Below are 25,626 nucleotides of genomic sequence, written 5' to 3' on the forward strand. Positions count from 1 at the left end.
TTAGGGGAGATACTCTCGTGGGGTCTGAGCTGCCAGGAGAAGTGTTTACGCAGGGTTTCTCCATTGGCCAATATTAATACACCAGGTAGTTCTACTCAGTCCACTGAGAGACAGATACCGCCCCTGTACCAAGAATTAAAGGCAGTATTCGACAAGAAGAATGCCGATTCATTACCTCCACACAGGCCATTTGATTGTAAAATTAAGCTTCTACCTGGTACTATGCCTCCGAGGGGTAATGTATATCCTTTATCTGTTCAGGAGAACTCTGTTCTAGAGGAATATATCCGTGAGAATTTAGAGAAAGGATTCATTAGGAGATCTTCTTCTCCTGCCGGGGCTGGGTTTTTCTTCGTTAAAAAGAAGGATGGCACGCTGAGGCCTTGTATTGATTACCGAGGTTTGAATAAAATAACTATCAGAAATGCCTATCCTATCCCATTGATTACCGAGTTGTTTGATCGTCTTAAGGGCTCCATAATCTTCACCAAATTAGATCTCAGAGGGGCATATAATTTGGTGAGAATCCAGCATAGACACGAGTGGATGACGGCGTTCAATACTCGGTATGGCCATTATGAATACACAGTTATGCCATTTGGACTTTGCAATGCTCCTGCAGTATTTCAGGATTTGATTAATGAGGTACTTAGGGAGTTTCAACATGATTGTGTTATTGTCTACCTGGACGACATACTGATACACTCTAGGGAGATTGAGACTCACCATAGACAAGTCAGAAAGGTACTACACAAACTTCTGCAACATGGTCTATACTGTAAATTGGAGAAATGCAGCTTTGACCAGTCGCAGATAGACTTTCTTGGTTACGTGATTTCTGGGGACGGCTTTAAAATGGACCCTGACAAACTCCAGTCTATTTTAGATTGGCCGTTGCCTAAAGGACTCAAGGCTATTCAGAGGTTTATTGGTTTTTCCAACTATTATAGGCGCTTCATTAAGGGATACTCTTCTATCATCTCGCCTATTACCAATATGACCAAACAAGGGGCTGATACTAAGACTTGGTCTACGGAGGCTCTTGTTGCGTTCAAGACTCTCAAAGAACTTTTTGCCTCTGCTCCCATTCTAGTCCATCCTGATACGACTCTGCCGTTCTTACTCGAGGTCGATGCCTCTGAGACGGGAGTTGGTGCTGTTCTGTCTCAAAGGTTAGGGGTGGACAAACCGTTACACCCTTGTGGGTTCTTTTCTAAGAAATTATCTGGGCCTGAAAGCAGATATGACATCGGTGATAGGGAACTGTTAGCGGTCATTAAGGCTTTAAAGGAGTGGAGACATTTACTAGAAGGGACATTACACCCTGTTACTATTTTAACGGATCATAAGAACTTGTCTTATATTGGGGAGGCTAAGCGCCTGTCCGCCAGACAAGCTCGTTGGTCCTTACTCACTTTAATTATGTACTTACTTACAGACCTGGTTCTAAGAACTCTAAAGCCGATGCTTTGTCTCGTCAATATGAACCGTTCACTATAACTGAGCCAGTCCTTTCCTCGATAGTTCCTAAGGGTAACATCATCGCTAACACGAATCTCAGGATTCACTCTCCGTTGCTTACTGAGATCATGAAATTACAGCATCTTGCGCCCAAACAGACTCCTGGGGATCGACACTTCGTTCCCGCCACTCTCCAACTAGAAGTGTTACGCTGTTTTCATAACAGCAAGGTGGCTGGGCATCCTGGCATTCGCAAGACGTATGCTTTGATCTCTAAAGATTTCTGGTGGCCTGATTTACGTAAAGATATTAAAGAATTCATCGGGGCGTGTGAAGTTTGTACCAAGACTAAGCTACCTCATTCGCTCCCATGCGGATTTCTGCACCCTCTAGAGGTTCCTGAAAAGCCATGGTCCTGTTTGGCTATGGACTTCATTGTTGATTTGCCTATCTCTAAAAAGCAGACTGTTATCCTCACTGTGGTGGACAGATTTACTAAGATGGCTCACTTCATTCCCTTACCTAAACTTCCATCTTCGCCCGAATTAGCAGAGATATTCGCTAAGGAGGTCTTCCGTTTACATGGGATACCTTCCCAAATTGTATCGGACAGAGGTTCCCAATTTGTTTCCCGTTTTTGGAAATCCTTCTGCTCTCAACTGGGCATCAAATTGAATTTTTCTTCTGCCTACCATCCTCAGTCCAATGGAGCTGCTGAACGCACCAACCAAAAAGTTGAACAATATCTACGTTGTTTCGTTTCTGAACACCAGGACGATTGGGTCGGTTTGATTCCTTGGGCGGAGTTTGCACACAACAATCTCGTTTGTGATTCTACGCATTCTAGCCCCTTCTTCATGAATTATGGCTTTCATCCTTCCATTCTTCCTTTGGACTCTTCTTCCCAAGGGGTACCGTCGGTTGATGTCCATGTTGCCAATTTGAAGAAGTTGTGGGACCAGACTCGACAAATTCTTCTGCACAATTCTATGCTGGTGAAAAAACACGCTGACAAACGTAGAAGGGCGGCACCGGTGTTTGTTCCAGGCGAGAGAGTATGGTTGAGTACTAGAAACATTCGGTTAAAAGTGCCTTCCATGAAGTTCGCTCCCCGGTATATTGGCCCTTACAGGGTGCTGGCTCAAATTAACCCAGTTGCGTATCGTCTAGCGTTGCCTACTACCTTACGCATTCCTAACTCGTTCCATGTTTCGTTGCTGAAACCACTAGTTTGTAACAGATTCTCCTCCACGATCGCCCCTCCTCGCTCTGTTCAGGTGGAGGGTCAGGAGGAGTATGAGGTCAATTCCATCGTCGATTCTCGAATCTCCCGGGGGAAAGTACAATATCTGGTCGATTGGAGAGGATATGGTCCTGAGGAGAGAAGTTGGGTACCTCAGGAGGATGTTCATGCTCCCCGTCTCCGCAGGGCATTTCACTCTCGCTTCCCTTCTCGTCCTGGTTACTTCCGCCCGGTGGGCGTATCTGAGAGGGGGGGTACTGTCAGGGTACCTGAGGTCTCTACCTCCGAGAGAGGTAGAGACTTAGTCGTTCATCCATCCGGACGGCCTGATTTGACTCTTCCTCGCGGTCCTTCCGGTCATGCAGGCCGGCCGCGAGGGAGTGACTCCCTTTTATAGCATGACGCCCGGAGGTCGACGTCAGGACGTCAACCCGGAACGACCTGTCACTCAATTGGTTCAGGACCAATCAGGACTCGACGGAGGTGTGTCTACTTATCTGAACAGGGCATTTAACAGCGCTTCTTTCATTAGCTCATTGCCCTGTCGTGGTTCTAGCTTGTTCTAGTCACTCAGTGCTCGTATTTTCTAGTTATCCCTTTTGGTTTTGACCCGGCTTGTTTGCTCGATTCTGCTTATCTCTGTTACCCTTGATTCGGCTTGTCTATCGCTTACCTGTCTTCTGTTACCCTCGACCTCGGCTTGTCTTTGACTATTCTCTACTGTACTACTTACGTTAGTCCGGCCATTCTAAGGTCCGGTATACGTATCTGGCTACTGTTTGTACTCTGCGTGTTGGATCCCTGTCCCGATCCTGACAGCGGCTTCACGAGGCTCCCGGCGCTGGAACCAGGTGAGTAAAAACTGCTGCCCGGAGAGTCCCTTTAAAGAACTTTTCCAAGGGATATACTGCTTGCGATTATGGTGTAAAGCTATCCCCAAAACGTTTGACTACACTGTGTAGTAGGGAATGGCCTGTCCTGGTGGCCGCATGGCCTCCATGTGGCAGTCTTGACCTAAATTTAGGGCAGCGTGTACGTGGAATTCTATGATTGGTTTCTGTGTGATGATGGTTGGAAGCAGATTGTTGAGAGACAGCCTAATTGGATCAAGATATGCCATAAGGAACAATAGAGCCGCATGGTAGTTTGTCCACTAAGGCCTTAATTCCACCTAGTTTGGACCCCCCCCTTATTCATCCTCCAGAGCCAGAGTAGCCACTCCCCCACTCTTCCTCCCAAGCTAAAACTGGTATAGCTGGTATTTGCACTCCCCCTGCTCTATTGTCCCCGCCTACCCAAATACCTAACTCAGACTCTGTTCTTTTGTTTCAAGCCCTCCTATTTCTGTACCAACCCCCACTGGTTCTTTGTATTTTGAACAGGCCCACTTTGGGTAGGAGTGTATTTTAGCATTGAATTTTATTAACAATTAAAATTGTGAGGAGAATTTTTAATAACAGTAACTGAGTCTATTGGATCAGACAATTCTCAGCAATGACATTGTACCATAATCACTGAAATAGCACTACAACTACTGAACCCTGTGTGCCTACAGTAACAGTAACAGTCTAAAATACAACTGGAAGAAATTATCAACAGTATAAGATGCTAGAATATACTTTTGTCCTTATTTTAGTTACTGGTTGGGCCCCTCCCAGCTTTGTCCAAAATATCCCCTTTACTAAAATACAAACTGATATGCTTAATTTACCTTAGAAGCACTCAAGGGCCACCTACTGGCCATCTTCAGGAATTACATTGACTTACATTGTTTAAAATACTAATGACCGTTTACAACAGACAGAAGTAGGACTGCTTACCCTATTTTAATATTTCTTGTTATAAGGTTTTATTTTAGGTATAAATATATTAAAAGCTAAGTTTTATTATTAGACCCATAAAGACTGTAACTGTGATAGGAGCTACTGGGAGAAGTGCTGCTAGGTCGATTCTCAGGAGTCGTACTTGCATTCTAGGAGGCCATTTTGTTAAGCACCAGTTCCTATTTATGCCGGAGTGTCCAGTTCAACTTCTAGGACGAGATATATTATCAAAGCTTCAAGCACAGATAACTTTTCTACCTAATGGATCAACGTCTCTGAAGTTTAATAAATCACCAGGCATGATAGTGGTTGTAACGGCTACCCAGGTAGTGAGAGGGTATCAGCCGTTGGAGACGTCCTTTTCCCTGCAAGCTGCTGTGGAGAAGTAAAGCTGGTATAATCCCACCCACGATATCCAGAGCGAGAGTCAGGTTCAGCTGTAAAAAGGAGCAGAATAATATTCCCAAATTATCCCCTTCCAAGAACGAGACAAGGCTACGTTTTGAAGGGTCAAGAAGAACTGAGGACTGGGATACCCAGCCTGCTTTTTATTACAGTCAGGTACAAATAGAACACACCCAGGGGGAGGTTGAAAATAACCAATTACATACAAGGTTCAACCCACACATCCCCTCCCCTCAGATAAACAGTTAACAATTATACTGTACACATTTTTACCCAAGTTCTGGATGTACCCCAAAAACAGGGGGTACACTTTTAAATCCAACACCGTTTGATAGCTCTTATTCAGGGGGATAACATATCCAAAAATCAGTTCATTCGGATAAACGCTTCGGGAGTTATAGTTATAGTTATAGGGTTCCAAAGATTTGACCGACCGCACAGACCAACTAGCCGAAAACAGTTCCATAAGTTTTGCAGTCGGTCCCCGTTCGTACGGTGAAAGGATATGACATTCGTGCCATCCAGTCGAATCTCGGTGGTCGCTAGAATCCCCATAGTCTATTAAGCCTTTCTACCGAACGGCGGAATGTTCGGTAGTTTCAGTACGAATTTACGGAGGTCTGGAGGACTCAGCGGTGTTCGCCTGTTTTCATATCCGTTTTTAGTTCCACGCGACCAAAGGCAAACACCGCTGTTCGTGCGCAAGATGGCCGCGAACACGTGTAAAGTCCCAAAATGGCAGCCACCCAGACACTGAGACAAAGGGAATGTTAAAAAAAATTAACGTTTTTTAATACCGAATCTCAGCAAGGTAGTTACACATTTTCTAGGTGTCCATAGTCTCTGTACAGCCCAATTGAAGAGCCAGAGACTGCCTAAATAAAATCCATTAAGCCCAGATATAGTTTTTAAAGTGCAATATGTCCCGGGACCATAGTCGCAGGGCAGGAGGTTAGCGATAAGCCCTCTCCAATGTCCAGTGGCAAAAGGCAGTTTGTCACAGCGGTATTGGTGCCAAAAGAAGAAGAATGGCGTTTCTATTCTGTAATGACAAATGCAAACCTTAAGAGTGATGGAACTTTTTTTGACATTCCAGGAGTATGGGCAGAAAATAATTCTCCAGGACTTGCTCGTAACATCCCACCGATACATATTGAGTTAAAGCTTGGGGTATATCCTGTTAGCCTTTGTATGTTGTTCTTTTATCTACCCCAACAGCTGTAAAGGTAACTCCTTGGATACATCACTCTAGGGGTAAACCAGCGGCAGATTCCTGGCAAGCTACTCCAGATCCTGAGAATCCTTGCAAGATCCGGTTGAAGCGCATAACCCAGTTGGATTGAACGTGTAGTGAGAAAAAGTACGAGGGGATATCGGGACATTCTAGTTAAAAGTCTACAGAGATCATCAAGTAGGTGTTTTGATGGCCATAATAAAGACTGACCACCTGCCTACTTGTCATAGTCAGAGTGTCTCAAAGGGACCTCTGTGAAGGTAAGTGAGGATCAGAAGGACAACAATCCTTGCAGCCCTCACAAGCGGGAAGCTGAGGTGCCGTCGCATGGTCTTAGAACAGGATGAGGATCACAAGAATGATGTGCTTAATTATGTGTTTTAGTATTTTTATAATTTTTCAGGAAGGTAAAGGTGAGGATATTCCAAGCTGTGTTAGTTGTATTAAGACTACGAAAACAGGTAATCAAATATCCCAAACTCTTATTTGGCACTCACAATATGAATGTAGAGGATCTGTGTCTAGGTGTAGGTACCGATTATAGTGTGTGTCGACCAATATCAGGTGATCCTAAGTGTTTCGATACCCAATTCCAACCCTATACAATTTGGTTGGTAATCCGAAATAGTAACTCTCAGGGGACATTGATAAATAGTTCTTTGCACCATACATTCTACGGGTATTCTATTATTTGATGCATGTAAGGTGATTCCGGGTAGCAGAAAGCCTTGGAATGTATGCGGTAATCTTAAATGAGAACGGACTTATGGGTTTAACAATAAGTATTTATGCCCTAGCAAAAGATCTACTGATCCTGATTGCCCAAATAGATACTTTAACTTCTTGGTCATATTGGTCATGTGTAGGTTGGGCGACCTGGGGAAAAACAGAAGATCAAGATATGATTATCCAAAGGTTGCCCACTACACCGTATTGTAAAACTATGGAGTGTAACCCCGTGCATATGACCATTTCTAATCCACAGCACTTCATTGACAAGTTTGGGAATGTTTTTGGGTTTCAGATACATGGTACAGGAGCAGATCCAGGAGCCATAATATATGTAGGTCTTGAAACCGAGACAACAGTTGCTCAGACTCATCAGGTATTCCATTCCTTTTATGAGAAGATGAGTGTTGAGGATAAAATTCCCCATAATGTTAAGAACCTGTTCATTGATTTGGCTGAGAGTATTGCAGGTAGTCTTAATATAACCAACTGCTTTGTATGTGAAGGCACAAATATGGGAGACAAATGGCCATGGGAGGCAAAAGAACCCAGCGGCAGTGTGTGTCCCAGGGAGCTGAAGGTGCCATCCTTTCTCCCCAGCGGCAGTGTGTACCCCAGGTGGCAGAGGGTGTCGTCCTTCCCCCCCAAGCGGCAGTGTGTACCCCAGGGGGCCGAAGGTGTCGTCTTTCCCCCCCAGCGGCAGTGTGAACCCCAGGGAGCTGAAGGTGTCGTCCTTCCTCCCCAGCGGTGTGTGTGGTACAGGGAGCTGAAGGCGTCGTCCTTCCTCCCCAGCGGCAGTGTGTACCCCAGGGGGCCGAAGGTGTCGGCCTTTACCCCCAGCGGCAGTGTGAACCCCAGGGAGCTGAAGGTGTCGTCCTTCCTCCCCAGCAGCAGTGTGTACCCCAGGGGGCCGAAGGCATCGTCCTCCCCCCCCCAGCGGCAGTGTGTACCCCAGGGGGCCGAAGGTGTCGTCCTTCCCCCCCAGCGGCAGTGTGAACCCCAGGGAGCTGAAGGTGTCGTTCTTCCTCCGCAGCGGCAGTGTGTGTTACATGGAGCTGAAGGTGTCGTCCTTCCTCCCCAGCGGCAGTGTGTACCCCAGGGGGCCGAAGGTGTCGTCCTTTCCCCCAGCGGCAGTGTTAACCCCAGGGAGCTGAAGGTGTTGTCCTTCCTCCCCAGCAGCAGTGTGTACCCCAGGGGGCCGAAGGCATCGTCCTCCCCCCCCAGCGGCAGTGTGTACCCCAGGGGGCCGAAGGTGTCGTCCTCCCCCCCCCCAGCGGCAGTGTGAACCCCAGGGAGCTGAAGGTGTCGTTCTTCCTCCCCAGCGGCAGTGTGTGTTACAGGGAGCTGAAGGTGTCGTCCTTCCTCCCCAGTGGCAGTGTGTACCCCAGGGGGCCGAAGGTGTCGTCCTTTCCCCCCAGCGGCAGTGTGAACCCCAGGGAGCTGAAGGTGTCGTCCTTCCTCCCCGGCGGCAGTGTGTGTCCCAGTGAGCTGAAGGTGCCGTCCTTCCTCCCCAGCGGCAGTGTGTACCCCAGGAAGCCGAAGGTGTCGTCCTTCCTCCCCAGTGGCAGTCTGTGTTTCTGTGAGGACATGAAGGGGTGCTGCCCTGCAACAGCACTGTCCCTTTAAGTGTGGGAACCAACTTAGCAGAGAAATAATGCTAGGACACGATAAATGGAGTAATAAAGAAAATGTATTAAGGAAAACCAAAAGGATATATATATATATATATATAATATATACAAAACAAAATATGACAATGCCACAAATATATAAATATATACAATAACCCAATATATACAATAGAGCAGGCAGAGTCCACGATAGTCCTAGGCAAAGGTAAAGGCTTAGTCAGGGTAGTGCAGCCACCAAGTACTAAATGAACATCAAGGGGCAAGGCCCTAAGCAGGTCACACAGAAATAATGCAGCAAGGTCAGAATCACTGGAGAAGGAGTCTAGGCAGGAACACTGCAGGCGAACACTGGAACAGAAGGCACAGGACCAGGCAGAGACAAGAACACAGGACCATAAGGACATCGGGACACCGGATCAGGAAACACAGGATACTCAGGATACACAGGAAACAAGACACAGGAGCAAGGAGCAAGGAGCAAGGAGCAAGGAGCCAGAATCACGGGAACCAGGAAACAGCAGGTACAGGGTCAAGGATAGAGGATAATGATCTGACCGGGAGTGAGGGGAGAAACTAGAATATATAGGTGCTAAACAAGGGCCAGGTGTAGTGCCTATGAAAGGAAATGAGAAACAGTGCCAAACAGAAAGAGTGGTGAGTGCGAGTACTGCACGAGGGCATATTGACTAAGGAGTGTCGTGACAGTTTCAGGGAGAGGAGCACAGCACCCTCTCTCCCCAGCGGAAGCTTACCATAACAAGGGGAGACACCAATCTCCCAGACGGCGCAGATGGGACCGTGGTCTCTGTGCCTGACCTACCGGGATGCTGGACAGCCTGTCCAGATCCCCCACTACCCTCACCAGGACAACAGGAGGAGGGGGTAAGTACAAATTCCCCTCCCCAGCTAACTCCTAACGTGGTCTCAGGGTCAACAGAGGCGAGGCGATGTTAACCCCTACTGACTCCCAGGTTCCCCTGGCTACTGAGCCGGACTATGATCTCAGCACCCCAGCAGAAGAGCTGGCAGCTGGGCAGAGTGCAGTCGGCCTCTGCACTCCCTCAAGTCCCCACAGCATGTTGCCCCATCACCACAGCAAAATACCCAGGTGCAGTAACTGTTTCTTGTGGGTGGGTCACCCTTGTACCTGTTTGTTGTGGGTGGGCTACTCTGGCATTTGGTTATTGTGGGTTGGTGGATCGACTAACGGAGGTACTGACCGACAGAAGGTCAGGTGCCTGGTTAGTCTTCCCCCAAAGGGGAGATATGTGACAAATTGCTATTTTTAACTGGCCCTTTAAATGAGAAATTGCCCTGCTTCCCTGGATTGTGGAGAAGCCTGTTTGCCAGCCTCCTTCCTCATGACTATGGCCCTGGGAGATTGGGCCCTTTTAAAACAGTATTCGGCCCTAACAGAGTGCATGTCACTCATTCTGGCCCTTTAAATACAGTGGGGTCATTCGGTACTTGCCCTGTGTGAGCGGTGATACCCCAGATAGCTATGCCATGGAGCCTATTCATATAATGAAAGACTATGGGAAAGACTTTAGCTCCATGACAATTGAACTGTGTGAATAGGATCTGCGCGCTATTCGGTAGTTTTGTGTGCTCAGTTCCCAGCTATCTGGGGATATGTGAAATGTCTGTGTGTTATGTGTAAAAGATGACTTTATGTATTTTAAAGTGTTTTACTGTCTTTGTGTCCCCATGTGCTCAATGGAGTCTGTCTCTGTCCTGGGAGTTAATTGGATTACTTTTCCATTGTCTCCAGGAGAGAGGGCTCTGTAAAACCGGTCTGAGCCGGAAAGCCATGCTGGCAGGGGTTTTAAAAGATACTTTACTAACTTTTGAACCCCTGGTCTGATTCATGCCATTTTTTAATATGTTGCTCCCCTGATTGGATTGATTGTGGATATGTATTTTTTATGTGAATGTGAATATGGTTTTAGAGTTATGAAAGTTGGGTAGAAAGTATGTTTAACTGTATGTATAATTGAGTTTGCTCTCAGGATAAGGGGAGGGAATATGTGGGATGTAACTGATGTGTGAGTGGTTGTTTTATACCTCCCTGTGAGCGGACCTGTATTTGTAACAACTGCAATAAAAACCAGGTTGGGTGTGCCAGCACCTCAGACCTCTTCTGACCCTCAATACGTAGCCTTGTCTCGTTATTGGAGGGAACTGCTATATCACACTGGGGATTGCTATGCTCTGCATATTCCCCTGAGCTTTAATCACTTAGTTCTTTTAAGAGCTGGTTCCGGATACGCTCTCCTGGAGTAGAGGTCTTCCCCACACGGTCCTGGAGGACAGAAGCCGATCCAGGGTGGAAGGAAGACGGCGAGGCTCCAGTTAAGCTTCGGCGGTTGTGGAGTCTGCGGTGGCTGTGGTGTCCGGTGCGGTGCTTGTGGTCCTCGGCGCAAGGTAGGAAGCGTCCATCAACGGAGGGTACTCGGTCGGAGTACACGGAGATCCGTTACAAAGACTGATTGCCAGCCTCCTGCCATGTGACTATGACCCCTGGGATGTATTGCCCTTTAAGAAATTTATTTGGGCTTATTGCATTTTAAAACACTTTTTCTGCCCCTTTGAATACATGGGAAGGCGTGCCCCTCCCCCGTTTCCGGTCTATTGTTCTCCAGCAGGGCGTTGTCCCAGGGACACTGCCAGACCAGTTGGAACTTGCTGTTTTGCCCCTCCTCTGTCTCTCATCAGCCCTTGCTATGGTTTAATCCCATGGCGATTTGACTGTGTTTGTGGGATATGAGCACTGTTCGAATATATTGAGCGCTCAGATCCAAGCTTTCTGGGGATAGGTGGAATGTGGGGGTTCTGTTCAATATAATGGGAATTGTGTATTTTTAGGTGTTTTTATGGTTGTTGTAAATGGAGATATTTTCTGTATGCTGGAGATAATGTTTGTAGAATGGGCATAAAAGCAGAGTTAATAAAAGTACAGTTCTTCTTCACCCTCAATCTAGAGTCCTGTCTCTTATTGGGGGAATTGCTATATCACTACAAGGGATTGCTATGCTCTGCATGCTCCCTTGGATAATCACTTCTAAGAGCTTGTTCCTGCTTCACTCTCTTGGAGGAGAGGGTCATCCACTGGAACCTGGAGCCCTGTCGTTGGCCCAGGGTGGGTAGGAGACGGCGAGACCCCAACCAAGCTGCGGTGGTCCGTGGGGTCTGCGGTGGTTGTGGTGTCTGGCGGAGTGCTTGGAGCCCTCTGTAAGTGCTATGAGCATCCTTCAACGGAGGTACCCAGTCGGGGTGCCAGGTGATCCATTACAGTGGTCAGCTTCAAATGTCTCGGAACCTACTAATCCTTTTTCCAATTACACCAATTTGAGAGAGGTATGGTTTGATCTGTTACATCTAATTGGAGAGCCCCATCGAATTTATACTGGATCTGTGGTAAGAAGGCAGATTCGGAGTTACCACAAGATTGGGAAGGGGCATGTATGCTAGGTATGCTCAAACCATCCTTCTTGTTGCCAATTGAAACAGGAGAGACCTTGGGAGTTAAGGTGATCATAAAAATAAACGAGCATCATTGAACATAGGTAGTTGGGAAGATTATGAGTGGCCTCCCCAGCGTATTATTAATTATTATGGACCTGCTACCTGGGCGGAAGATGGTACATATGGTTATAGAACCCCCATATATATGCTCAACCGCATGATAAGATTACAGGCGGTGGTTGAGATCATAACCAACGAGACGGCTAAAGCACTTAACCTTTTGGCTAAGCAAAATACCCGTATGAGATCAGCCATTTACCAAAATAGACTGGCTCTTGATTATTTGCTGGCAGTAGAAGGAGGTGTGTGCGGAAAGTTTAACCTCAGTAATTGTTGTCTTCACATAGATGATGAGGGGCAGGCAGTGGTTGACCTTACCAGCCACATGGTTAAACTGACGCATGTGCCTACTCAAATCTGGAACGGGTATAATCCAAATAGTTGGTTTGGGAGTTGGTATGAGCAGCTTGGTGGGATTAAAGCATTAGTAGGAGGAGTAGTGTTTATTATATTATTATGTGTCCTCCTGCTCTGCCTAATCCCACTAGTGGTCAGGTCTATACGTAGTGTTATAGAGAGCACTATAGAAAGAAAGACAGCTGCCCATGTAATGGCTGTCTGGAAGTATGAACCCCTAGCCCAGAGAGAGAATAATCAGGATGAGGAATGTTGAGAGAGCACAAAGGTCTGTACTGGTTCATGGTTACTTGAGTGGTGTTGGTAGATTATGATTAGTGATGCATCTGAATAATGTTTATATCAGAGGCATCAAAGGGGGGAATGTGATGGGATTCCAGCATGGTCAAAATTTAGTAGGCCGTAATCTCCACATGGCATATGCTAATTAGTATCTGGTTACAAACAGTTGGATGATTCATCAGTGTACTGAGCATGTACGTAAGTGGAAAGCAAATTCCTTTGTCTTTAACAAGCCATGTGGTCTGCCCATATAAGGTGATCCTGAATATCCTGTGTGCGGATTGGTCTGAGGACTATAGGAGGGATTATACTGTATGGGAGGGAATATGCTGCTAACAAAAAGCCTCTGCACCATGCTTTCTGTCTCTCAGATATTTTTGTAACAGGAGTTCATCTGAGACCCGATCAGTGTGTAAATAAAAGACCTGTTACTTCCTGAATAAACTTGTGTCCATCTCTCTATGTGTGGCATCTGCTGTGTTTTCCGGTAACAATACTGTGACTTAAGGTGTTGTTTGAAAGCTGGCAAAATTATGTCTCTTGGCACACATTTCCCACTGGACACAGGACATGGTTCCAGTAATCCATGTCCTTAGTCTGCTTGTCTTCAGCAAACGGTTTGCTGCCTTTTTTTTTTAGCATCATCTTTAGAAGAGGCTTCCTTCTGGGACGACAGCCATGCAGTCCAATTTGATGCAGTGTGCGGCGTATGGTCTGAGCACTGACAGGCTGACCCCCCCCACCCTTCAACCTCTGCAGCAATGCTGGCAGCACTCATACATCTTTTTCCCAAAGACAACATCTGGATATGACGCTGAGCACGTGCACTCAACGTATTTGGTCGAACATGGCGAGGCCTGTTCTGAGTGGAACCTGTCCTATGAAACTGCTGTATGGTCTTGCCCACCGTGCTGCAGCTCAGTTTCAGGGTCTTGGCAATCTTCTTACAGCCTATGCCATCTTTATGTAGAGCAACAATTCTTTTTTTCAGATCCTCAGAGACTTCTTTGCCATGAGGTGATCAGTATGAGAGAGTGTGATAACACCAAATTTAACACACCTGCTCCTCATCCACCTCTGAGACCTGGTAACACTAGTCACATGACACCGGGGATGGAAAATAGCTAATTGGTTCCAATTTGTACATTTCCACTTAGGGTTGTGCTCACTTTTGTTGCAAACGGTTTAGTTAAATGGCTGTGTGTTGTTATTTTGAGGGGACAGCAAATTTACACTGTTATACAGACTGTACACTTACTACTTTACATTGTAGCACAGTGTCATTTCTTCAGTGTTGTCACATTAAAAGATTTAATAAAATATTTACAAAAATGTGAGTGGTGTACATACTTTTGTGAGATACTGTATATTGCAGACACCAACCCTGGCATTAGGCCTTTAGGCAGCCTGTGTGAAAAATATTCATTATTCAATTATTAAATTAACTAGAAAAGCTACAATTTCTGGGGAAATTGTGTGAAGTGTTCTTGCCTCCACCAGTTGTCTACAACTAGGGATCCAGCTATTATCCGTTTTACCGATATTATCGGCCGATATTCGGTATTTTCGGCAATATCGGTATAGGCCACTAAACATACCAATATTGCCGATATTGCCGATATTGATAGAGTGAGAAATGCATTTCAACTTTTAGTTATTTATATAGCACATTTAATTGCAACGTATAATAATAATAACTAGAAAAACTACAATTTCTGGGGAAATTGTGTGAAGTGCTCTTGCCTCCACCAGTAGTCTACAACTGGAGTGTGCGGAGTAACTGTTATTATTTATTTATATAGCACATTTAATTGCAACGTTGTTCCCCAAAGTGCTTCACAGTTACATTAAAACATACATTTATAAAACATTAGCAGGTGTACAAAAGGCTCTGTCTATGACATCACTTGCTGCTGCAGCCTGGCACAGGTCAGAGTATTTTGGCGGTTGCCATCTTCAAACAGTCGTATTTTAAAAACTATACATCCTACAGCAAAGCTTTATATTGTGAGAATCACAAGACCCAGACCTACATTTTGATGCATAGTATGTCTCTGAGATATTAATAATGAAGGCACAGTCGCAGTTTAGAAATTGCCCTTCAAATGTGAGCTTTGCAGAGTGGAGTTTCAATGAATGTCAATGGACGGCGTGAGTTGCAAACAAATGTTCATATTGTAAAAAATATCAGGACTATGGCTTAGCCGTGGATATTTTTAGTGGCAGCAGGGATAGCTGAACGTTTTGATATAAGATTTAAGATAATAAGATTGAAAACGAGGGAGTGATGGCAGTTTAGAAATCATGTCCTGATTTTTCAGCTTTTGCCAGCTCCCACTCTAGTTTTGAACATTTTGCCATTCATTCCTATGGGACCAATTTCGCCACAAGAACGACGATATTCCGTGAACCATTCGGCGAAACGTTCCACAAAGTAATAGCAATCCAATCGGGAACCATCCACACGTTTCGGTATATTATGGTCTATGTAGTGTGGGAGGAGTTAGGGTGGTACATTTGGCTATAAGAATAATAATAATATATATGTGAGATAACATTAACCCCTTAAGGACTGGACTTTTTTTGCGATGTTGTACATTTGCGACCAGGCATCTTTTTACACTTTTGTGGTGTTTGTGTTTAGCTGTAATTTTCCGCTCTCTCATTTACTGTTCATATACAAATTATATATTGTTTTTTTCAGGACAAAAGGGGCTTTCTTTACATACCATTATTTATATAATCTCATGTAATTTAATTTTTAAAAAATGAAAAAATATGATGAAAAATTGAAAAAAATACATGTTTTTTGACTTTTATGTGAAAAATCTTTTATTCATCTACAAAAGTGAATGAAAAAAACTGCTAAATAGATTCAAAATTTTGTCCTGAGTTTAAAAATACCCAGTGTTTACATGCTTTTTGCTATTTTTTTGCATGTTATAGGGCTATAAGTACAAGTAGGATATTGCGGTTTCAAAACATATATTTTTAAAATGTATCAATAGTGACATTGTAACACTATTATCTGTCATAAATCGCTGAATAACACCCCACATGTACATATTTTTTTTAAAGTAGACAACCCAGGGTATTCAATATGGGGTATGTCCAGACTTTTTTAGTAGCCACTTAGTCGCAAACACTGGCCAAAGTTAGCGTTCATATTTGTTTGTGTGTGAAAAAAGTAAAAAACTAAATTGAACGCTAATTTTGGCCAGTGTTTGTGACCAAGTGGTTACTAAAAAAGACTGGTCATACCCCATTTGCAATACCTTGGGTTGTCTTCTTTCGCAAATGGTATGCCATCATGGGGGTAATTCTCATTCCTGGGCTACCATACGCTCTCAAAGGCAACGTAACCAACCTGGCCATTTTCAATGTAAAAATATTTGACCCATATATTTGACCCTGTAACTTTCAAAAACGCTATAAAACCTGTACATGGGGGGTACTGTTATACTCAGGAGACTTTGCTGAACACAAATATTAGTGTTTCAAAACTGGAAAATGTATCACAACAATTATATCATCAGTAAACGTGCTGTTTATGTGTGAAAAATGCAAAAAAAGTCACTTTCACTGACAATATCATCGCTGTGATATGTTTTACTGTTTTGAATCACTAATATTTGTGTTCAGCAAAGTCTCCCGAGTAAAACAGTACCCCCCATGTACAGGTTTTAGGGTGTCGTAGAACGTTACAGGGTAAAATACAGTGCTAGCAAATTAAATTCTCTAGACTTTTGGCCTGGGTTGGCAGGCAGGTCCCTTAAATTGCAATCAATAAAATAACTTAATTATGTAAAAATATTACATAAATACGCACGTAGAATTTAAATATATATGCATATTTATATATTTGAAGTCTACGTGTATATTTATATAATTATTTATGTCATTTTGTATATGGACATATGAATAGTTCGTATTCTTTTTATTTATTTATATATACATAGATATATATACAATTTCATTCTAAGTGTATTTTGATATAAATATATATATATTAATATCAAAATACAGTTAGAATAACATTTCGTATAGATATATAATTTTTTTTAATTTTTATTATTATTTTTAATTTTTTTAATTTAATTTAAATTATTTATTATTCGTATTTTATAATAATATATATATACAATATATATATAGTTATTATATATATTATATATATACGTGTGTAAATTAATTATAAGTGTATTTTTATATTAATATATGTACATATTAATATAAAAATACACTTAGCATGACATTATATATATGATATATAGACATATATTATATAAGTATAATATATGTCTATATATCATATATATATACACATATATAATAATACTTTTTTTTTATTAACTCTAACTTTAATTTTTTTTCTGATTTTACACATGCAGGGAGACTGCCTGTCAGCACAGACAGTCCCCCTGCAGGCAGATACTTGGACACCTATTGTGACCATGTGGTCGCCCTGTTGGGCGATCACATGGCCCCAGGGGTCCTAATCCGCCATGGGGAGACTGTCTGGGCTGCAGGCAGTCTCCCCACACCGAGAGCACCGCCGATCGCCGCCGGGGGAACGACGGCGATCGGGTAAGTACCTCTTAAATTTAGGACGGTTCAGGACCGTCGTCGGTCGGCAAGGGAAAAATGCCGATGACGGTCCTGAACCGTCTTGCGTCCTTAAGGGGTTAAGTGGTCTTGCTATGCAAGAACACTTAACTAGAAAAGCTACAATTTCTGGGGAAATTGTGTGAAGTGTTCTTGCCTCCACCAGTAGTCTACAACTGGAGTGCCACTAAAAATGTCCACGGCTAAGTCATAGTCCTGATAGTTTTCACAATATGACCATTTGTTTGCAACTCACGCCGTCCATTGACATTCATTGAAACTCCACTCTGCAAAGCTCACATTTGAAGGGCAATTTCTAAACTGCGACTTCATTTGTAATACTTCAGAGACATACTATGCATCAAAATGTAGGTCTGGGTCTTGTGATTCTCACAATATAAAGCTCTTCACTGTAGGGTGTATAGTTTTATAGTTAAAATACGACCGTATGAAGATGGCAACCGCCAAAATACTCGGACCTGTACCAGGCTGGAGCAGCAAGTGATGTCATAGACAGGGCCTTTTGTACACCTGCTAATGTTTTTATAAATGTATGTTTAAATGTAACTGTGAAGCACTTTGGGAAACAACGTTGCAATTAAATGTGCTATATAAATAAATAATGACAGTTACTCTGCCCACTCCAGTTGTAGACTACTGGTGGAGGCAAGAACACTTCACACTTGCTATGCACGAACACTTAATAATATATATGTGAGATAACATTAAGTGGTCTTGCTATGCAAGATCACTTAATTATTAATTTCCCCCTTCCTTGTTGTCACCTTGCAGGGAGGAGGTCATGCTGTTCTCTGGTTTGCGTCTGCACCTCCATGTGTGATATTTGTTATGGGTATATTGACTGTGTGTGCTATTTGTGATGCGTTTTTACTTCATTATTTAAATTAAATTTTAAATGTATGTAGGCCCATGTGTGAATGGCGATGGGCATTTTTTCAGTGGTACATGCACACAGTACCACAATCTGACACACATTAAGATGCACATGGTTATACACATATACTGTTAAATACAGCCACATGGCCACAATTCCAGGCACATAGTCACAGGCAGTCAGACACACACAAACAGGGAGACAGACACACACGCACACTCACAGTCAGTCATATAGGAAAAGCACAACAATAAGAAATCCTAGAAAAGACACTATAGTCACCAGAACAACTACAGCTTATTGTAGTTCTGGTGTCGATAGCCTGTCCCTCCAGGCTTTGTGCTGTAAAAACAGCCTTTCCAGAGAAAAGGCCATGCTTATACCACAGCCTAGGTACACCTCTAGTGGCCACTCCTCAGACGGCCAGTGGATGTTCTTTCTGGGTCAGTGCTGCACAGTGTGCAGCACTGACATACAGCGTCTCTACGCTCTGCATGGAAAAGCTGAATTTTCCCCATAGAGATGCATTGGTTTAATGCATCTCTATGAGGAGGTGCTGACTGGCCAGGATAGCGTTTGGCTCTGCCCCACCTGAGATCAACAGAAATGCTTTCCTATTGGCCAAGGATGTGTATCGGGGGTGGAGCCAGCACCGTGCGGAATATAAGTGAGGTTTTACTAGATTTAAGAGGGGCTAAATAGTTAGCTTAACACTATAGGGTCAGGCATATACATTTGTGTTCCTGACCCTATAGTGTTCCTTGAAATATGGCTAAAGAGAAGTGGAAATCATTAACTCATACAGTAGAGATGAAAGTAATTCATAGTATTTAACCTTTAGTGCTGATGTCTAAATTATGAAAAAGTTTCAAACTAAACAACACAAACCAGTAGAAAAGTACAAGGTACAAACCTGAAACATTGCAGGCAGACAAAGTCCCAAAATGCTGGTTAAGGAAGGTCTCCTGATCTGGATTAAGTAGAACATCCCCCTCTGGCACAAGACTGTTTGTTTCCAGCTCCTCAGCCTCCACCTGCTCTTCCATATCTGAGGAGTTTCCATCTACACTTAGGGGCTCTGTGATTTCTGAATCTAATCAACAGAATATCCATATACAGAGAGGAATAGAGAAGTGTAAAATACTTTTAGAAGATAAATGCTCACATGTTCAACAAAGATCTTTTTCCCAGTGTTTTCAGCATGGGGTTGTCACAAGGGTTTCACACAGGTATCATACATATGTCAAATGTTGGAGATTAATCAATGTCCAACATTTGACAAATGTCAGTTAAGTGTTAGTATATAGTGGAATGCAAGTTAGAAACAAATGAAAATTAGATCAAATCTAAAAAAAAATAGAAGTGAACTCCAGTCTTAATGAAAATTATGTGTGCGTGCGGAAATTGAGCAATAAAAAATAAACATTTCGGCAAAAAGACAAACTACCAGAAAGCCCGGGGTTTACTTGTGCAAATGAGGTATCATACAAAACGTGTGAATAGATGTAGCAGAATACAAAATCTGTGTTTTTACATTAGAAAGACCCATCATAATTTCATAAAAATATTGCAAATACATTTGGCAGAAAGAAATGATGAAAAAATAGGAAAATCCCAAATAAGCCCTACATTAAATAACATAGGTTGCGTTTTTTTTTTTGTACATGGAATTCTATAATTGGGGTATTCTACAGTAAAGGGCTGCTCATGTTCTCCAAAGCGACACTTGCCCAGTAAATCAATCTGCCAAATTGCAAGTTTAAAAGAAAAAAGTAAGTTGAATACCCAAACTGGGAAGCAACTTATGGTGTGTCCTGGGGCGACCAGATTAGGGGATAACCCTTACAAAATTGTATACATAGGAAGCAGACCTTGTAGGTCAGAGAGAGAGTAGGGCGCCCCCTAGTGATTATCCATACATATGTACAAAAAAGTAAAATATAACTTTTAATAGTTAATGCATAAAATGCTTGAGGTAAGGACCCAGATACAAAACAAAAAAGGGAGAGAAATGAAAATACAATACACAAAATAAAGAAAACAAAAATAAAGAAAAATAGATCGGGAGGATATCAATAAATGTGAGAGCGTGCTGGATGGGGATAGTATAACCTAAGGTGATAACCTACAAGTTACTATACGAATGAACACCCCCCAAACTGCTGTATATCTCACAGGTACACTATAAACTCTTGATTGACTCGTGCTATGGACCCTCCGTTTACTCCCCGCTAACAGTATCCAACACGGAATCTGGTAGGGTAGAGAGAATGGCAAACTATAATGTGCCCATGAAGGAGGGAAAAGAGGCAACGAGAAAATAACATGAGAGGTAAGTGTATCATATAAATGAGAACTGTTCTGGATGATACTAGTGTATCTAGAAACGATACAGTTATGAGAGCAATGCCTCTGGGGTTGAGGGAGCGAACTCAGTGAGGAGAGAGCAGCCACTGATAACCAGACAGTGCTACAAAATGCTAGCTAACAGCTGTACAGTGGTGTCTTTGAGAAAAATCCTTACTCTACACCCACCAAACGTGCCCCCATCATCACCCCTCTTAAATAAAAATGATACAATTATAGGAACCGGCTGTGAGGACCAAACTCGGTGTTCAAAGAGCGCTCAGTAACTGGGATGCAGAGCTACAGTGAACCAGGTCTGTACTAGCCTAAGAAGAAGCCTCAGAAGAAGGCGCTTGCCTCAGAAGAAGGCGCTTGTGTTGGCGCCGAAACACGTGTCAGGCAGGCAGTTAGGGAGGATATGATTTGAGTCTGTTCGCATGGAGAATTAGTCAGCAAGTTGAGCAATTCGTTACAGTTCCTCTATAGAGATACAGAGTTTTCTTTTCTTTTTTTAAACTCAAAGGGGTGGCTTCAAGGGGACAGACTTGGTGTATTAAGCAAGAGTTGCATAAGGGGACAGAATTGTTGTATTGAGCGAGCGTTGAATCCTAAGGTCCAGCAGGTTGGCTAGTACAGACCTGGTTCACTGTAGCTCTGCATCCCAGTTACTGAGCGCTCTTTGAACACCGAGTTTGGTCCTCACAGCCGGTTCCTATAATTGTATCATTTTTATTTAAGAGGGGTGATGATGGGGGCACGTTTGGTGGGTGTAGAGTAAGGATTTTTCTCAAAGACACCACTGTACAGCTGTTAGCTAGCATTTTGTAGCACTGTCTGGTCTCTCTCCTCACTGAGTTCGCTCCCTCAACCCCAGAGGCATTGCTCTCATAACTGTATCGTTTCTAGATACACTAGTATCATCCAGAACAGTTCTCATTTATATGATACACTTACCTCTCATGTTATTTTCTCGTTGCCTCTTTTCCCTCCTTCATGGGCATATTATAGTTTGCCATTCTCTCTACCCTACCAGATTCCGTGTTGGATACTGTTAGCGGGGAGTAAACGGAGGGTACATAGCACGAGTCAATCAAGAGTTTATAGTGTACCTGTGAGATATACAGCAGTTTGGGGGGTGTTCATTCGTATAGTAACTTGTAGGTTATCACCTTAGGTTATACTATCCCCATTAAGCACGCTCTCACATTTATTGATATCCTCCCGATCTATTTTTCTTTATTTTTGTTTTCTTTATTTTGTGTATTGTATTTTCATTTCTCTCCCTTTTTTGTTTTGTATCTGGGTCCTTACCTCAAGCATTTTATGCATTAACTATTAAAAGTTATATTTTACTTTTTTGTACATATGTATGGATAATCACTAGGGGGCGCCCTACTCTCTCTCTGACCTACAAGGTCTGCTTCCTATGTATACAAATTGCAAGTTTAACAGACTAACCCCACCCAAAAGGGAAGTCCAGAAATGAAATGTTCTTTGTAGTGGTTATGGTTCCGAAGCGACCCCCCCCCCCACCATTGTAAGTATTAAACTGTTGTTTTTTTTAACAAACTGCTTACCTGGGATAACCAGAACTTTCAATTGCTTTCCTGAGGCAGCTTGTTGGCTTAGTGTGTCAGCTGATCACTTTGAACCAATGAGCTACACATGCAGGGCTTAGATCAGGAGAACAAACAAAAGCACCTCCTAAGGAACTTCTGGTTCTAGTACTGGAAGTAAGGGGGCAGCAGCCGGCAGAAATCATGTAAAAAGTCAGTTTGACCATTAACAATGAGGGCGCACCAGGGAACTCCTGCAACCATAACCACAACAGTGAGGTGTAGTAGTTATGGTGCTTGAGAGTGTTGCTTTAAAGGGACACTCCAGTGCCAGGAAAACAAATCGTTCCTGGCACTGCAGGTACCTTCTCTCTCCCACCCCCCATCCCATGTTGCTGAAGGGGTGAAAACCCCTTCAGTGTCTTACCTGAGACCACCGCCAATGTCCTTCGGCAGTGGTTTAGGTTCCGCCCGCGCTCCTCCCCTGCCGACGTCAGTCGGCGGGGGAGACCCATTGCGCATGCACGGCTGCCGGCGGGATGAGACCTAATGCGCATGTGCGGCAATGCCGCGCACGCGGATTAGACCTCCCCTTAGGAAAGCATTGAAAATGCTTTCAATGCTTTCCTATGGGGATTTTAGCGACGCTGGAGGCCCTCACGTAGCCTGTGCTATAGACCAGGAAGTGCCCTCTAGTGGCTGTCTAGTAGACCGCCACTAGAGGAGGAGTTAACCCTGCAATGTAAATATTGCAGTTTATGAAAACTGCAATATTTACAGTTGCAGGGTTAAGAGTAGTGGGAGTTGGCTCCCAGACCACTCCAATGGGCAGAAATGGTCTGGGTGCCTGGAGTGTCGCTTTGATATGCAAAGAAGATGCCCAGGGATTTGGAGTGTCCCTTTAACTATAATGAGTCCAAAAACTTACTAGTAATGGATAATATGGAAAATATAGAACATTCATTTTCAGAAAAAGAAAATGTTTTTTTCTTGATGGAGGGTTCAACCAAAGGAATAACATGGCATAGTCTGACCTTCATTAGGGTGCTCGGGGCTAGAAAGCCGGCTGCAACTGGAATCCACAGAGCATGCGCTGTCAGGGCTATGCTTCTCTTGGCATACATGCTGGCTGTAGTTTCCATAGGGCATTCCTTTCACCTCAAACACACTAGAAACAAAAAAAAAACAAAAAAACAATGACTAGATACACCACAACATATGCTAAATAAAAATCTTGAGCCCTTTGCTCCCTTGTATCCTCTGTGCTTAGATTTTTTTGTTTTTGTTTTTAAACAAATTCTGCAGCATTTTACAAGAATATAATAAGGATAACTGACATACAAAATAAAGAAGAGATAAAGAGATAAAGAAGGCTCTGCACAAACAAGCTTACAATCTAAGCTTTTCATTGATTACAGTTTATTAAGATACCTAGATAACGGTCTTCTGCAGATAACATTGGATAACACTGGATAACTTGAACTGTGCTGACATAGACTTAACAGAACCACTCGGTGGTAGGCCATTGTTATCGAAAATTATTTGCCCACTGAGAAATGATCAACACCAAACTATCTTGGGATTATCAGATTTAGAGGATATTTAAAAGGATACTTTTGTAAGAAATGCTGAGTTAAATGTAAGAAATAGTAGAAAATAAATCAAATTAGAAGGTAAATCAAATGTAAGAAATAGAATGTAGATCTGTATGATTGACCTTTGGACCTTTAATATCAAAAGGAGTTGTTACAAGTGCCATGTAAATCAGGAAAAACAATGTGGTGTAATTTCCAGGACAAACAGTCTTTGATCTAACTGTTAATGTAGATGGGACAGTTGGGGTTATCAATTCCAAAATCAAAGGCCTTTTGTCTTACTGTTAACAAAGCATACCCTAGAACAGGATATTGGACCAGTTTGTTCATCCTGAGTTTCGTGTTATCAATAGGGTGTTAATGAGTTTTTCCCAAATCATATTTAAATAGCAAATAGCTGTTTACTTCTATTGTGAACCACTTACATCAAACAAGAAATAAGGATTTTATTGTTGAGCTTTTGATCCTCCCAAACCCATCACATGCCCCTAAGATAATTTAGGTAGATGGAGGGAAGATATGGGTAAATGGAGAGAAAAAAACTTCAAAGAGAAAAAGCTGTATAAATGTAGGCCCAAAATGGCTAGAGACAGAACAGTTCTTGTAGGAACAGATCTACACTCAGCTGGTAATTATATTTGACTGTGATACTTGGTTGATTCCTGTGATAGTTGTGGTGCTTAGAGATGTCCCGAATAGTTCGCTGGCGAATAGTTCCCGGCGAACATAGCTTGTTCGCATTCGCCACGGCGGGCGAACATATGTGATGTTCGGTCCGCCCCCTATTCGTCATCATTGAGTAAACTTTGACCCTGTACCTCACAGTCAGCAGACACATTCCAGCCAATCAGCAGCAGACCCTCCCTCCCAGACCCTCCCACCTCCTGGACAGCATCCATTTTAGATTCATTCAGAAGCTGCATTCTTAGTGAGAGGAGGGACAGTGTAGCTGCTGCTGATTTAATAGGGAAATCGATAGCTAGGCTAGTGTATTCAGTGTCCACTACAGTCCTGAAGGACTCATCTGATCTCTGCTGAAAGGACAGCATCCCAAAAAGCCTTTTTTAGGGCTAGAACATCAGTCTGCTTTTTTTTTCTGTGTAATCTAATTGCAGTTGCCTGCCTGTCTGCCAGCGTGTGTGTCAGGCTCACAGCGTATACTGTGTCCACGTTCCCAGTGCCACCACTCATATCTGGTGTCACAATAGCTTGCATTTAAAAAAAAAACAAAAAAAACAAAACAACTTTTTTGACTGTAATATAATAGCAGTCAGTTTCCTTCACACGTGTGCGTTTCAGGGCCTGCCAGGGCACAGTGTCACACCAGTGCAACTCATATCTGGTGTAACAGTAGTGTACATTTAAAAAAAACATTTTTTTGACTGTAATAGATTGAATAACAGTTAGTTGTCTGCAAGCGTGTGTGTCAGGCCTACAGTGTCTACTCTGCCAACTTCTGCCAGTGCACAGTGCCACTCATATCTGTTGTCACAGTAGCTTGCACGCATAGTACCACTAATCGAAAAAAAAATTACATGCAGAGGCAGGCCACCCCGCAGGGGCCATCGTGGTCGTGGTGCTGTGATTCCCTTTGGCCCTAGAATAATGCCCAGTGTGCAGAGGCCACGTACCCTGAACTCGAAAAGTTCTGAGGACATAGTTGACTGGCTAACACAGGACACCCAATCTTCTACAGATTCCGCTCGGAACCTTACCACTCGCCCACCTGCCGCCGCCACCAACACTAGCACCACAGCCGCTTCACTTGATCTGTCAGAGGAGTTATTTACACATCAGTTGGAAGAAATGAGTGATGCGCAACCATTACTGCCAGCGGATGTAGATAATAGGGATATGTCTCAGTCAGGCAGCATTACAC

At 43.4% G+C, this 25,626-nt stretch overlaps 1 protein-coding gene across 1 annotated transcript in view; it reads right to left on the minus strand.

The window, feature by feature from the left end:
- Nucleotides 1–25,626, minus strand: part of MAPKBP1 (mitogen-activated protein kinase binding protein 1) — a 535,700-nt gene that overhangs the window by 45,962 nt on the left and 464,112 nt on the right. The window contains exons 25-26 of the mRNA XM_063439925.1: nt 23,187–23,320; nt 19,164–19,343 (exon numbers count right to left, since the gene is read on the minus strand). Coding sequence (XP_063295995.1) covers nt 19,164–19,343; nt 23,187–23,320 — 314 coding nt within the window. The remainder of the gene's footprint in view (nt 1–19,163; nt 19,344–23,186; nt 23,321–25,626) is intronic.

Source organism: Pelobates fuscus, chromosome 13, assembly GCF_036172605.1.
Source record: "Pelobates fuscus isolate aPelFus1 chromosome 13, aPelFus1.pri, whole genome shotgun sequence".
Lineage (NCBI taxonomy): Eukaryota > Metazoa > Chordata > Amphibia > Anura > Pelobatidae > Pelobates > Pelobates fuscus.